We start from the raw sequence: 14235 nt of genomic DNA, 5'->3' as shown, positions 1-14235 counted from the left end.
ATGGGTCGTGCGGCAGGAGCCTCATTCGGTCGCGGGAAGGCTCAGGGGCAGAGCCCCGGCCGCCCCCCGGGCCCGGCCCCCCGCCCCGACCAGCCCTCGTGGCGCCGCTCACCGCCTGACGGTGTCCTTGGTGACAGCCTGAAGTCGCAGAGCCGCTCCGCGCCGCCTGCTCGCGCCTTCCAACGCACGCTGAGCTGTGATTGGAGGGGAGGCTGGCTCCGCCCACCTCGCGGACGCAAACGGCGGAAGGCCGGGGGTCGCCTGCGGGCAAACTCTAGACCTGTGCGGAGGGCTGCCCCCAAGCGTGTGAGCCCGTGTAAACCTCCACAGTGTTATACTACCCTCTGACACGTTTTATTTGCTAGTTTACCTCAGCCAAACTCTGCAAGCGGGTTCTCTGAGCCTGAGATGGGACCCCGAAGGTTCTGAGTCGTGCACTCTAGGCCACGCTCCTGGCCTTGCTCAGGCTCTGACCCTAACCCTGCCTCCGTCTGTGGCCCCTGGGGTCAAGCCCCTTGTTTGGCCCGCCTATGCCGCCGTCCGCACGACTGCGAGTGGGCATGGCGGCCCGCAAGTGAGGCGGCCTGCATCTGCCCCACTTAAATATGGCGGCGACACCGCCATCCCCCTCCTCCCTGGACTCGCGGGCGTCCCCGGAAGTGACCGGCCCGGCCTGCACGAACGGAAATACCCGAACCAAGCCGAAGGAGCCCGATCCCCAAGTCCCAGCGCGGAGCAACGTGGGGCGGTGGCAGCGGCTGCGCAAGCGCACAGCGCAGGCCGGGCGGGAAGAGCCGAAGCGGGCAGGCGACGGAAATAGCCGAAGCGGTGGGGCGCCCGAGGCCGTTGCGGACCTCCGCGCCGAAGCCGCTGCTGCCACGGAAGCCGGCCCTCCTGTCTAGTGCACGGCCATCGCAGCCCCCGCCTCCCCCTTCCGCCTCGAGCCGCAGAGCCCTCGCGAAGAGAGCGAGTGACCAGGCCCAGGGACACGGCTTGAGGACCCCGCGTCCGCAGCCGAGCCTGAGGACGCCGGAGCGGACGGCCGGGAGGAGGGAGCGGCGGGTGGGGGCGGGGCCGAGTAAGCCCGAGAACAGCCGAGCGGGCCCGAACGCCGCCGAGCGGGCCCGAGGCGCCGGGCCAGGCCAGAGCCGACTACGGGAGCCGACGCGGGCCGCGCGGTGGGCGCGGAGCAGCGCGGCAGGCCCGGCGGGCGGCGGCAGCAGCCGGAGAGGCCGCGGCGGCGGGTCCGAGTGGCGGAGGCGGCGCGGGCGGCGGCGGGGGGCCGGGTGGCCGGGGTCCCGGGCCCCGCAGCGGCGGCAGCGGCGGCGGCGGCAGGATGATCAAGCTGTTCTCGCTGAAGCAGCAGAAGAAGGAGGAGGAGTCGGCGGGCGGCACCAAGGGCAGCAGCAAGAAGGCGTCGGCGGCGCAGCTGCGGATCCAGAAGGGTAAGGGGAGTCGGGGGATGGGAGTGGAGGTCGGAGGTCAGAGCCTGGCTCCGGGTGATACGGGAGTCAGGTGTGGAGTAATGCGGCTGCCAGGGGTCAAAGGTGTCAGAAACGGGGAGGCCGCGGATGTGGGGATCGGAGAGCAGGGCCTGGGGGCCGAGGGGCCGGGGATGGGGTAATATAATCACCAAAGTGGTCGGAGGTAGGGGGACCGAGCAGGGGGCACTGAGCGTGTTCGGAAAGCTAGGAGTCTGATACTAGGGACCGAGAATCTGAGGGTGGCAGCGGAAGAGGGAGACCGGGAACTCGAGAGTCTGGGGGTCAAACGGGAACCTGGGAGACAGGAAGAGGAGATAGGGACAGTGGGGCCGAGGATTGAGGATCGGGGTGGGAGATTTAATGTATTAACGCTAGAGTCACTGGGAATCAGAGTCAGACCTGGTGAAGTGGGTTCTGGGGCCTGGGTGTCGTGGGTCTGGGTGAGTCACATGTCAGTTTGGGGTGACAGGAGGAGGGAGGGATGCTGGGTACCAGAGATTATAGAGATAGGAGTAGGATTGGGTTTAGACCATCCTGCTAGAGATGCTGGAACTCTTATGCTCAGAATAGTATAGGGTAGGAGGCTTGGGAACTCACAGATCTGGAGGTCAGATGGGATCCTGAGTTTAGGACGACAAGCAGAGAGGAGTGTATGGACAGTGGGGGCCAGGGACTGGGGGTGGTGGTGATTTAGGGTGAGGAAGGGGAATAAGATCCTTGCATCTGCGCAGACAAGTAGAGACTCCTCTAGAAAGCGGAGGTCGCGGTCAGGATGCTGGATTTGGGGTGGGACACACAGGAGTGGGAACATGTAGGAGCTGGGCTGGGGGACTTACAACTGGATTCAGAAGAGTTAGAGCTTGCCCCCCAGGAGTTCCAGCATATCTGCAGTGTTCCGTAGATACGGAAGAGTCTGCCTGGAGACGAGGAGCAGAAGGAGCAGGGGCGGGGGGGGGGTGGCCCACTGCCCAGGACAGAACTGGGGTCCTGGGTAGAGGTTATGGAGGCTTTGCTGGCACCTGCTCTGAGCACCCCCTATCTCCCCCTTTCCTGGCCTATTTCCCTTCTCTGCTGTGAAAACCCAGACATAAACGAGCTGAATCTGCCCAAGACGTGTGACATCAGTTTCTCAGATCCAGACGACCTCCTCAACTTCAAGCTGGTTATCTGTCCTGATGAGGTGAGGGCACGCTTAACTGGATTCTCAGGCACGGCAGGTGACACCACCTCAAGTTGGCTGGTTCACCTGCCGGGCCTTGCAGAGTGGGGTTCTGACTCCTCTCCTCTTCCTTCACAGGGCTTCTACAAGAGCGGGAAGTTTGTGTTCAGTTTTAAGGTGAGTCTCAGGTGTGCAGGGGTGGCTCCCTGGGCTGAGGAAGCAACAGCTGAGGCCCCAGCCAGGCACTGCTGTGCACCTATCCACTTGCCCTCTCTTCTCCTGGAGCCAGGTGGGCCAGGGTTACCCGCATGACCCCCCCAAGGTGAAGTGTGAGACGATGGTTTATCACCCCAACATTGACCTCGAGGGCAACGTCTGCCTCAACATCCTCAGGTGAGGGCACTGGCCCTCCACTACGCTGCCCAGCCCTGCCTGCCAGGCTCCCTTCGTGACCTTGCACTATACCAGTCTCTTTCCCTTCCCTCCCCCTTGTGGTCTGTGTGTCCCTCTGTCTCTTCAGCTCTGCGTTTTCTTCCTCATGGCTTGACCTTGGCTTTCTGGCCTGTGCTTCTCTGCACCCTCCCGCTAGCATTTCCCGACCGTGCTGTCCCATGCCCTGGGCCTGACCTGTCTGGTCCCAGCAGGGCCTGTGGTGGCTGCCCGCTCACCAGCCCCTATCATGATGCTCTCTGCCCACAGAGAGGACTGGAAGCCAGTCCTTACGATAAACTCCATAATTTATGGCTTGCAGTATCTCTTCTTGGTGAGTAGGGGTGGGGGTGGGAGGGCGTCTGGGGGAGGTTGGCCCTCTGACTTCTGGGCTTGTTGACCTCCTGCCCCTCCCATACCGGCCACAGGAGCCCAACCCTGAAGACCCACTGAACAAGGAAGCCGCCGAGGTCCTGCAGAACAACCGGAGGCTGTTTGAGCAGAATGTGCAGCGCTCCATGCGGGGTGGTTATATCGGCTCCACCTACTTCGAGCGCTGCCTGAAATAGGGCTGGCGCATACCCACCCCTGCCAGGGCCACCAGCCCCGGCGTCCCCTGCAGATATTTATTGGGGGCCACAGGTGGGGGGACAATGGGGCGGCCGGTGGGGGAATCCCATGCCCTGGCCGGCCACCCCTCCCTGCTACCCGCTCCTAGTTTTTTTTTTTTTAAACCACCATGTGATTAAGGTCGGCGCTGCCTCCCCCGACCCGCTCAGCGATGGGAAATGAATTGGCTTGTCTAGCCCCCCGCTGGGTGCTGTCCAGCCCCACCCCCTACTCTGGGCTCTGGGGTGGGTGGCCTTGGGGACTGGGTGGCTGGGGACCCGGCACCCCACCCCTCCACCACTGGAGGTCCCACCAGGCTATTAAAGGGGAATGTTACTGCATGGCCTCCGCCTCTTCCTTTTGTGGGGTGGGAGGGGCAGGTGATGGCCGCCAGAGCTCCTGCAGCAAGAGTGGTGGGAGTTGTGTGCTCACAGGTGGTATGAGGGGACTCCCCCTCAGGCTGGATGAGATGAATCCCATTCTGGGACAAGGGAGGGGCAGGATCCAGTGACCACTGGCTTCCCGGCCAGTGAGCCGGCACAGGGGCTAAGTCCGCACCGTCTGCTGCTCTGCCGTCCTACCGGAGGAGGAAAACTGCCTGGTGCCACTGGGTACCTGAGGTTCGGAAACATCAGCGCGAGTTCTGGGTCCCTCAGATGAGCAGAGCTCTACAGTGGGTGACGTGGTGGGGTGAAGGACCGCCGGGTGGCTGGAAGGAAGGCGCCCGAAAGGGCATCAAGCCCACGGGGCTCAGCTCCCTTAGGCTGGACTTGAACCTACGGAACACCAAGCTTGCGGCAGCGAGACGGAAAATGCTGCGCATGCGCTTGTGGCCGGCACGGTCCTCGGCGCGTGCGCACGCGCGCTGTTGGCTCCGCCCAGCATTCCGGGCGCCAGAGGGGCGTGTGACGTCAGGTGGTTTAATCCGGAAACGGCGGTGACGGCCGAGGCGACAGAACAGAGGGGCTGTCGTTGGTGGGCGCTCCAGGGCTCTGGATGAGAGGAGCGTGACCCGGAAACGGAAGCGAGTCCCCATCCCAACTCCGGTGAGTCGCCCCTACTGGGGCGCGGGCCCTGGGTGGGCGCGTGGGCGGCGGTGTTCGAGGGCCTCGCCCCTTCCTGGGGCCCTCCCTTATCTCCTGGGTCCCCATGCTGTTTTGCTTTCGGTGCTCAAGACCCCGAAAGCCCCCAAGAGTTTCCTGGGTGAACAAGGCACGCCATCACCTAAAATCCCGCCCTCTGTACAGGAGTCCCCAACATCCCCCAGCCTTATTCTCCGCATCCAGATTCCCTCAGCATTTAAGACCCCCGCCCTAAACTGAATGCCATCCACTGGCTGTCAGCTTCGGAGCCCCCACATCGACCCTGTCTGTAGCACTTGCGGCCTCCAGCTCCTCATGTTAGGGACCCTGTCAACTGGCCTTTCCCTGGCGCTCCGGGTTTCGAGCCCCCTCTCCCCGCGCCCGTCCCCCTGCTGTATCCACACATGGTCACCTCCAGCTTAGGTCCATTGGACATTCTAGGGTCTCATCCCAGAGTCAGGAGGAGATTGAAGCCCAGGACCTCTGTAGGGGCACTGTGGAGTAAGAGGAGCTGGGGTTGCTGGGGTTCCCCAAGTTCCAGGCTCCACTCTTTCTCCTTTGTTTTCTCCCTGCTCACCCTTTTCCTTTTTGTGAGTCCTCGTCTGTCCCCGCCCATACACAATGTGACCCCAGCTGTGCCTCACACCACCCTACAGCCAGGTTTCACGCTAGCCCCAGGCTTACTGGTAGGCTCCTGCTGCCATGGACCTGTTGTTTGGGCGGCGCAAGACGCCAGAGGAGCTGCTGCGGCAGAACCAGCGCGCCCTGAACCGGGCCATGCGAGAGCTGGACCGTGAGCGACAGAAGCTCGAGACCCAGGAGAAGAAAATCATCGCGGACATCAAGAAAATGGCCAAGCAGGGCCAGATGGTAAGCTTGATTGGGAACAAGCTGGGACTCCAGGCCAGGTGCTGTCGCTTGGTCAGAACCTGGGGCTGCAGCAAACAGGACAAAACAGGATGTGTGTTCTAGGGAAATGGAGTGAAGGGTTCAAGTGAGGCTTTCCTTAGTTTCAGAGTCCAAAACTGCTGCCTCTGTGGAGTTGATATTAGAGCCTTGAGAAATCGAGAGCGACCCTGCGAAGAGCCAAGTGCCAAGTGTGTCAGAACAGCACATGTTTGGTGAGGGAGTGATAGGGAAACTCAGGAGTAGTCCATGCCAGACCACTTAGAATCACGGGCAACAGTGGGAGCTGAGGGCCGAGTTGAAGTAGTTACTTCAATAGATGTGGCATGGGATCCATTTTCCCTGAGGGCAAACTAGCAAGAGATGGCTGAGTTTTGGCCTGAGCAGCTTGTTTGAGGAGGTGCCATTTCCTGGGATGAGCAAAGCAAGGAGGAGCTTTGGGGAGGAAGTCATAGCTGAGCTTGTATGTAAATCAGTATTTGGTTCTTGAGGTGAGCACGGCCTGTGAGGTGGAGGGGGAGATCCTCTTTCTTTGGCCAGGATTGAAATTCAGGAATGAGTGTTGACTGGACATGGAAGAAAAAAAGATTCCTCAAGGGTGGGCCCTGCTTTTCTTCTGGATTCCTGGACCAGAGGTGAAAAGCCTACAGAGGGATCTGTGTAGTGGTGACCCAAGACACATGTGGGTAGGGGGTAGCAGTGAGCACTGGGGCAGGTCCCTAGGAGCCCCTGAAGGCCTCAGTGAGCACACCCCCAAGGCTCGCTCCCTGTCCTCTGTCCCCTCCTCAGGACGCGGTTCGGATCATGGCGAAAGACCTGGTGCGCACCAGGCGGTACGTCCGGAAGTTTGTATTGATGCGGGCCAACATCCAGGCTGTGTCCCTCAAGATCCAAACACTCAAGTCTAACAACTCAATGGCACAAGCCATGAAGGGTGTCACCAAAGCCATGGGCACCATGAACAGACAGGTTCGCCTCTCTCCATCACCCATCCCCCCGTCCCCCCACCCCCCCCCCCCCCCCGCAGCCACAGACCTCAGGCCCAGACTCACCCTCCTCCCCCTTTCAGCTGAAGTTACCCCAGATCCAGAAGATCATGATGGAGTTTGAGCGGCAGGCAGAGATCATGGACATGAAGGAGGAGATGATGAATGACGCCATCGATGACGCCATGGGGGACGAGGACGATGAAGAGGAGAGGTTCGGAGACGGCTAGCGGGAGGGTGGGGAGGGATGCCTGGCTCTGCCCCTGATCCTCATAAGCTTTTCCTGGTTATCTAGTGATGCTGTTGTAGCCCAGGTCCTGGACGAACTGGGGTTGAGCCTGACAGATGAGCTGTCAAGTGAGTGTTTACACCTTGGGGCCTATGTTAACCCTGTGACCCAGCCACCATCTCCCTCTCCCTGCATTACTCCCTTCTGCATGGGCGCTCTTCCTAACCCCCCCTCTCTGCAGACCTCCCTTCCACTGGAGGCTCCCTCAGTGTGGCTGCCAGTGGAAAGAAAGCAGAGGCTGCAGCCTCTGCCCTGGTGGACGCAGACGCAGACCTGGAGGAGAGGCTCAAGAACCTTCGAAGGGACTGACTGCCTGTGCTTCCCCAGGGAGCCAGTGGATGGCATGGCATTTTCATTGTACCTTCTGTAATAAAAGAAGTTGGACACTAGTTCTGGGCCTGTGCGACTGGCCTGACATGAGGTTAGGAAGTCACTCAGGAGGCTTGGTAATGTGCCCGTCAGTCAGGGTGTGGGATGGAGGGCTGGAATGGTTTCATCTGGGCAAGCCTACCAGGTCCTCAGGAGGTGACGGTGAGCTGCAAACACTGGCACAGCACCCCTCCTGCCTCAGCCTCAAGGGTAGCACCCCCAAAGATGGTAGGTTCCCCCAGATCTCTTGGTATAATTCCAGGAGGCCAGGCCTATACCCCAGGGAGACAGTGTCCTACTTTTATTAGCCCAGTGGAAGTCTCAGCCCACCCAGCTCACTGTGATACCCTGTCTGGTTATAAGAAATGTTCTGCCCCAGTCCAGGATGCAGCACGCACCTGGGGATTCCCCCTGCCTGCCCACAATGTAACCCTCCCCAGACACCAGATGGCTAAAGACGTGCCCCACCCCATTCAGCAAGAGGGCTTCGGTGAGGGACTGATGGCAGGCCCAGGACCACTGTCCCCACCAACCAAGGCCTGAGTAATTGGTGAAGTTTTTATTAAATCCACAGAAGTAAAAACCATATCGTGAGGGACTGGGGTACGGGCCACCAAGGAGTGGGAGCCAGGCCACCGGAGCGAGGAGAAAGGAGAGGGGAGGAGTGACAGGACATAGAACAGAGCCAAGCTGGGCTGGCTCAGGGGCCCTCACCAGGGCCACTGGACAGGTCCTGGGCACTCAGGCCAGCACCAGGCAGGCTCAGCGGCGGGGGCTCCACCAGCACAGCGGAGAACTTGGTGTCCCCGAAGGCCTCATTCATGCGGGTCTCAAAGAAGCGCTGCAGGCCAATGATGGACTGCACGTCGGCCTTGTCCTGCCAGGCAGATTACAATGGATGGGTCCTACCTCTGCCCCACAGCCTCCCCTCCTCCAACTCACCCCCATCCCCCCACAGGCTCACCTCAGTCAGCTTGTTGAACTGCTTAAACATGCGGCCCACATCCTGGGCAAACTCCTGGGGGGAGCTGTAGGGGGGTGACAGCTTCTCCTGGAGGCGGGCTCGGATAAGGGTCAAGTCCAGGGTGCCACCAGGCTGATCCTGCAGGCAGGGGCCACAGGCTGAAGGTGAGGCCAAAGAGCCCCTGCACCTCTCACCCTCCCAAGTCCCAGAACTCACCAGGGAGAAGGTGGAGTCAGTAGCCAGCTGGTGCAGAGGCCTGCAGGGCTCATGGCAAAAGAGGGCCAGCAGGACGCGCTCACACTTCTGTAGACGACACAGATGTCAGGGTCAGCGGGGAGCTGGGGGCTGCAGGAAAACCCAGCGTATGGGTCCCCCCTCACCTGCTGGTTGGCTGGTGAGAGCTTGGCCACCACTCCCGTACTATCTCCCCCATCCAGGTTCAGGCTGCCATCCTCCTCCTTCAGGTCAGGCAGCACGTGGCAGAGAGAGCAGCTCCACTCCTCCCTAGAGGAAACAGAGAGGTGAGGGGCTGCACAGGACCCAGCCCAGCCCTCCACCCTGCAGACTCCACAGCCTCGCACCCTGGCACATCCTGCAGGGCAGGCAGGTGGCAGTCCAGGTGGAAGCAGAATTCGCACTGGTTGCACATGACCAGGTCACCTGGCTTCTGGCAGACACGGCAGATGGTGGCACTGTCATCCAGGGAACCTGGGCCACCAGCTGGGACTGAGGTGCCCTCTGGAGCCACCACCTCCAGACCTGAGCTGGTGCTGCCACTGGGTGAAGCCAGGCGGGGACCCTCTGCACCAGAGCCCTCCCCCAGGGCCATCAACACAGGCTTGGTCTCCGGGCCCTCGGTGGCAGCAGGTGGAGCTCCAATGGCAGCCTCTGTTTCTTCCTCCTGCGAGGAGGCGAGGGCTGGTTTAGTGGAATGCTGGCTGGGACAGACCTCCACTCCCCAGCCACAGTAGCCTAGAGCAGGCTCACCTTGACAATGGCCATTCCAGGCAGGGGAGGGGCCCCAGGGACCCCCGAGGGCGCAGTCCCAGGCTGGCCAGCAGCTGCTGCAGCAGCACCTCGCTCGATGACGATGAGGTTGTAATCCTCAGTGGTGCTGCCTGGGAAGACCTTGAAGACTGGTGGCTGGCTGTCAGCCGTGAGATCCAAGTCCAGGCGTTCGAGGCTCACCCGTGGCACCTTGCGCATGAGGCCACTCACCTCACCATCACCTGAGCGGGGCCTGTAGGTGTGGCCTGGCGTTGAGCACCCCTGTCCCCATGACCACCCTGTCCCTACATGCACCAAAGGACAATCAAACTCACCGCTTCACCCCCGACACATGGGGCTCAGCACTCGAGTAAGGGTCATCTGCTCAGGACACAGAAAAAGACAGGTTGGAGGAACCTAGAACATTGCATTTCTCCCACCTACCGGGCAGAAACCACTCACCTGATCCGAAGCCGTAGCCTTCCTGCACATCCATCGGCTGTAGGGAGATCAAGTGAACCTCAGTAGGCCGGCCCCCAACAGGCCTTGGGCCCCTCTCCTCCCCCGCGGCCCCCTCCCTTACTCACCTGGCTGCTGCCAGAGCCCTGCTTGCCCAAAGGCCCCGGAGCCCGAGGAGGGGCCATGGGTGCCGGGCCTGTGGAGTTGGTTCCAGGACGCTCTGCAACAATCTTGCCTGCAGCAAGGAGGTAAAACAGCTTACGGCACATTGCCTAGGAGAGCAAGCTTCAGAGAGCAAGACAAACACCCACCAAAGGCCTCTGCACTCTTGGTCCAGGCGTTGAGGTCCCACTGAAATTTCATCTCGCCGTGGGGCTCCACAGGGTCCACAATCATCTTAAGGGCCCGGTGCAGCTGGAAGTAGATCTGGGGGAGGGCGGTACATGAGCACAGAGGCAGAGGACAGCACTCCAGGGCCTTGGGAGGTGCCGACCCAGAACCCACTGACTGGGTGCCCACCAGCACACACCAGCTTCTTGGAGAGCAGCAGAGCCGTGTTGTTATCACTCTCCAGAGCCCACGAGGCAAAACGCAAGATGTGTTCCTGGTGCTTCTGGATCTTGGTCATGGTCCAGTGCTGCCGTTCCAGGCGCTCCTGCTGCCCCTCGGTTACCTTCTGCAGGTGGAGAGCAGGAGAGGTCAGGGAGGAAATGGCACTAGAAGAGCCTCTCCCCACCCAAGGATGGCATCAGCGGCCAGCAGAGGGAGCCAAACCCCCAGGACGCTACCAGAGCTAGGGCAAGCTGTCAGCAGACAAGCACCACACAGGAAGTACCTGGGCATCGTTGACCAGCACGCGGCCCCGCTTGTTCAGTTCCTTCATTATCTGCAGGATGGCCATCTTAACGTCCACCTGCACGCGCTTCTGTACATCGGACACCTGGCGGATCCTGGGGGGCAGAGGGTGAGATCAGGGCCAGTCAGGCAGGTGCTCACCCTAAGACCTGCCCCGTCACACTGGCCTCCACACTTACGAGCTGCGAACCTCCTTGGTGTTCTTCTGCAGTGTTGCATGCTTGTCCCCGAGGCGTTTCACCAATGAGGCCAGGAGCTTGCGCTGGTTTCTCACTGCATCCTCCAGGAACTGGTACCTGAGGGCGGACAGAGGTGGGCCCGGGCGCCCAGCATGGGAATGGGCAGCACCCACCCGCCATGCCTCAGGACTCACTGGTGGTCTTTGTGGGCGTTGAGCTGGCAATCCCGGCAGGTGAGGGTGTCGCAGCTCTCGCAGAACAGCACAAGGGGCTCGTGCTTGTGCACATTGCAATACACAGTGCGCTCACCGTCCCTCGACTTGGCCGGCCCTGAGGAATGGGGTCTATGAAGCAGGAGCTGGGCCTCACCACCTCAACTCAAGGAGCAGACAGACCGGGGCCTCACATCCTGTCTGTCCTGCAGCCCTGGCTTAGCTGCTAAAAAACGCAGAGGGCCTACAGCAGTGGAAAGGGAAGGGCCCAAACCCTTGCTCTGAACACCCTCTGCCCTTATCTTGACCAAGAGATCCGCACTCCCCTTCTTTCAGCTTCTGGGACTGACAACTTGAAAGTGAAAGGACGATGGCCTCTGACGACCACCCCACTGCTCCCTCTACTGAAAACTCCTCCAAGCAGACACTGGAGAGCTCCTCCGCCTCTGCAGCCCCCACTGCTGGGCTCCCTTTCTCCTCCACTCGAAAGACTCTGTGCCGCAGGGGAGGGGACTCTGGCAACCATGGCATCCAGACACACGCAAGCGCTCTCTGGCTCAGACAGAAAGCAAACGAGGACCTAAAGACATGCCAGGTACCCTTGCCTCCTGAGCCACGCCTGGAGACCTCGTCTCTCTTCTCTGGTAAAAAGAGGCCACACCATCTTAACAACCCACGAGGAGCCTCGCAAAGCCATCTCAGGCTGGACAAACTTGATGTCAGAGGAGGACCCTCGGAGAGGGGCCAGGCCCCCAACACAGGGAAAAGCATCTGAAAGTGCTCAAAGCCAAAACCCTCCCCCAAAGACTAATACACCACAGTGACCCCCACCACTTCCCAGAATCTGCTGCCATTAGATAACTGCTTGGGAACAGCCAGCCCCTTCCTCCCCAATCACGTCTCAATGCTACACTGACCCAGCCTGAGACATAAAAACACCAAAGATACAAATAAGGCAAATCTCAGTGCCCCCAATACAGCCCCCTCCTGCACGCTGATCTTTGCTTAGAACCCAGGACCCCCTTGGAGACCCCTGCCCTTCCCTCCAGGCTTCTCATGACTCACAGCAATGACCTCCATCTGGATTTCCCCATCAAAACTGTCCTCTGGGCTGCAGGAGCCACGGCATGACTACCAAAACACCATTCATGGGGAGTTCTGGCCGAAAAACCAAGCCCAAGCCCCTCTCCGAAGAACTGCCATCACGGTCACAGAAAAGTCTGAAGATAACTAGTGAAGACTGTGAAACATCTGTGATCTAACAATAAGAACACTTACAGCACTCACTGGTCAGTGCCAGTCTGAGGACATTCATGGCTTATGACGACACAGGGCCCAAAGACCTCACTTTTCCTACGGAGCCTTCAACCACATTCCAGGGAATCTCAGGCCTAGGAGATCCCTCACACCATTCCCCAACAGCCTGCATTTCCTTATCTGTACATGCGATCGTTCCACCTCTGGAGGCATATTCCCTCAAGTGCTCCCTCAAAGCCTCGATACACCCTCTACTGCAGCATGAGATTCCCCTGTGCACTCCACACATTTCCGGCCTGTGGCTTTTCCCCTTCTATCCGGACGGGCAGAGGCAACCCACCAGAGGACCAGCCTCCCCCCTTTTTGAATTCTGCTCTCAGGCCTTTCAATTGGTACTCCATCAAAAATTCCCTGCCACTCCACCGCCATCTGCAACCAGCATCAAAAGCAGCTGGAAAAACATGCAGGGAAGAATCAAGGCAACCCCTCCGTGTTGCGTACCAGTGGAGCGCACGGTGTGGTCCTTGGTGTACTTCACCCGCTGGTGCGCCTCCACACACGTCTCACAGAGCGGCTCAGAGCACTCCACACAGTAACTGGTGGCTGGGGCATTATCCTCACAGCTAGTGCAGCACTGCTGAGCAAAGGCAGAGTCAGAAGAGACAGCACCACCAGACACATCTGCATTCAGACCCAGAAAATACAACCTGGTAAGATGATGCCTTTACTTAGCCTAAACAATCTGCTAAAGCCGTAGTGAAGCCTGGAGCTGGTACTGTGCTCTGCGCTGCAGACTCCTACCCACGTCCAGAGGCCTTCCAAGGATTGCTTGGGCAACACATACCTGATTCGCATCCTGGGAATCCGTGGCGGCCTTACCGCCACAGTCTCGCATGAAATAATTCTCCACGATATCTTTGGAGAAACATTGCTGCTTACACACTGGACAGTCCACCACTGCGAAGAACAGGGGAAAACAAGACCACGCATATTCACATCCAGACTGCGATCCCATCCTCCACAGGGACCAACTTCCACCCCATGCTAGGCCAACCCTCCGCTCCGGGAGAAGCAATCAAACCCTTCTTTGGCCTAACTTGAAACAGTCGCCCCATCCGAATAAGAGACCCACAGCCCGCACCCGTTTTGGCCACTGTCCGGTCCCGACCCTCTCACCCAGATGACCCCTGCCATTGTGACGTTGGGGACAGACCCCCAATAGCCGAGCTTCCTCCGAACCTTGGCTGCAGGATGGGGGAGGGGCCGCCCCCGGTCCGACCGCACTCACCAGAACCGTCGCCCGCTGCACTTCCATCCCCCGAGCTGTTGGCGGATGCCGGCGCCGGGGGCCCGAGGCAGGCGCTGCAGGCCGAGTGCAGGCAAGGTAGCAGGCGCGGTTCCCTCTCCGGCCGCAGGCGCTCCCGACACACGCCGCAGTGCTCCAACAGTTCCAGCGCCTCGCCGCCGCCCCCCGCGGGTGACGACGCCGAGGCGGATGCCGCCGCCGAGGCCGACGCGGAGCCCGCGGCCGAGGAGGCGGCGGCGCGCTTCTCGGCGCCCGCCGAGCCCTCACTCGGGCCCGGGCTGCCGGAGGCGGCCGCCGCCGCCGCCGAGGCCGCCGCAGCCGAAGCCGCCATTCACACGCCGCCGGGGGCGCCCAAGGAGGGAGGAGGGGCGCGGGGCCCGCCACGCAGGCGCAAACGCGCTTGCAGCCAACGGCTGGGCCGCTGCAGCCGCGAGGCCTAGCGCCGCCAGGCAAAGCCTGGGGCGCCGCCCGCTGCGCGCGGGGCGCTACCGAGGCTCACCCGGCCGCTGCCCGCTCTCCCGCCGCCGCCGCCGCCTGCGCCGCCGCCTCAGCGGCTGCTCAGATCAGCACCACACGGCACGCTCACAACCGCTCGCCCGCGCGCCCGCTCGCAGAAAGAGCCACTGTCGGGGGGCGGGACAGAAATAACTGGCGCCGACGCCGTCGCGCACGCGCGTTGGGTGCCTCAGGCCCGGAGGCGGGG

The 14235-nt window shown here is 61.0% G+C and overlaps 4 protein-coding genes across 4 annotated transcripts in view; 2 read left to right on the top strand and 2 right to left on the bottom strand.

The window, feature by feature from the left end:
* LOC102173964 overlaps positions 1-211 on the bottom strand; it is a 30289-nt gene extending 30078 nt beyond the window's left edge. The window contains exon 1 of the mRNA XM_018063521.1: positions 113-211. The gene's annotated coding sequence lies outside the window, so the exon portion shown is untranslated. The remainder of the gene's footprint in view (positions 1-112) is intronic.
* Positions 772-4022, top strand: UBE2M (ubiquitin conjugating enzyme E2 M). Its single transcript, XM_018063555.1, has 6 exons — positions 772-1445; positions 2570-2664; positions 2782-2820; positions 2933-3036; positions 3343-3406; positions 3501-4022. Exons 1-6 carry the CDS (start codon positions 1337-1339, stop codon positions 3639-3641), a joined length of 552 nt encoding a protein of 183 aa, XP_017919044.1. The 5' UTR covers positions 772-1336; the 3' UTR covers positions 3642-4022.
* CHMP2A (charged multivesicular body protein 2A) lies at positions 4324-7331 on the top strand. Its single transcript, XM_018063554.1, has 6 exons — positions 4324-4727; positions 5420-5633; positions 6459-6638; positions 6739-6869; positions 6951-7012; positions 7126-7331. The coding sequence occupies exons 2-6, from the start codon at positions 5466-5468 to the stop codon at positions 7251-7253; spliced, it is 669 nt and encodes a 222-aa protein (XP_017919043.1). The 5' UTR covers positions 4324-4727; positions 5420-5465; the 3' UTR covers positions 7254-7331.
* On the bottom strand, positions 7858-14152 carry TRIM28 (tripartite motif containing 28). Its single transcript, XM_005693071.3, has 17 exons — positions 13515-14152; positions 13071-13183; positions 12728-12860; positions 10952-11087; positions 10758-10874; positions 10559-10673; positions 10253-10399; positions 10035-10149; positions 9852-9958; positions 9727-9763; positions 9600-9645; positions 9265-9517; positions 8859-9178; positions 8658-8781; positions 8494-8580; positions 8278-8415; positions 7858-8190 (listed from the first exon to the last, which is right to left on the bottom strand). The coding sequence occupies exons 1-17, from the start codon at positions 13861-13863 to the stop codon at positions 8014-8016; spliced, it is 2514 nt and encodes an 837-aa protein (XP_005693128.3). The 5' UTR covers positions 13864-14152; the 3' UTR covers positions 7858-8013.

Source organism: Capra hircus, chromosome 18 (genome assembly GCF_001704415.2).
Source record: "Capra hircus breed San Clemente chromosome 18, ASM170441v1, whole genome shotgun sequence".
Lineage (NCBI taxonomy): Eukaryota > Metazoa > Chordata > Mammalia > Artiodactyla > Bovidae > Capra > Capra hircus.
The sequence above is the reverse complement of the archived record's forward strand: the minus strand, read 5'-3'. Positions and strand labels throughout refer to the sequence as shown.

What these genes read in the sequence shown, in the direction of transcription:
- UBE2M (XM_018063555.1), top strand. Translation starts at nt 1,337, where the DNA reads ATGATCAAGCTGTTCTCGCTGAAGCAGCAGAAGAAGGAGGAGGAGTCG. An exon ending in GTCTGCCTCAACATCCTCAG is followed by an intron (nt 3,037 to 3,342) that starts GTGAGGGCACTG and finishes CTCTGCCCACAG; the next exon opens with AGAGGACTGGAAGCCAGTCC. An exon ending in GCTTGCAGTATCTCTTCTTG is followed by an intron (nt 3,407 to 3,500) that starts GTGAGTAGGGGT and finishes TACCGGCCACAG; the next exon opens with GAGCCCAACCCTGAAGACCC.
- TRIM28 (XM_005693071.3), bottom strand. Translation starts at nt 13,863, where the DNA reads ATGGCGGCTTCGGCTGCGGCGGCCTCGGCGGCGGCGGCGGCCGCCTCC. An exon ending in AACGCCCACAAAGACCACCA is followed by an intron (nt 10,875 to 10,951) that starts GTGAGTCCTGAG and finishes GTCCGCCCTCAG; the next exon opens with GTACCAGTTCCTGGAGGATG. An exon ending in AGTTCAACAAGCTGACTGAG is followed by an intron (nt 8,191 to 8,277) that starts GTGAGCCTGTGG and finishes TCTGCCTGGCAG; the next exon opens with GACAAGGCCGACGTGCAGTC.
- CHMP2A (XM_018063554.1), top strand. Translation starts at nt 5,466, where the DNA reads ATGGACCTGTTGTTTGGGCGGCGCAAGACGCCAGAGGAGCTGCTGCGG. An exon ending in TGGCCAAGCAGGGCCAGATG is followed by an intron (nt 5,634 to 6,458) that starts GTAAGCTTGATT and finishes TCCCCTCCTCAG; the next exon opens with GACGCGGTTCGGATCATGGC. An exon ending in TGGGCACCATGAACAGACAG is followed by an intron (nt 6,639 to 6,738) that starts GTTCGCCTCTCT and finishes TCCCCCTTTCAG; the next exon opens with CTGAAGTTACCCCAGATCCA.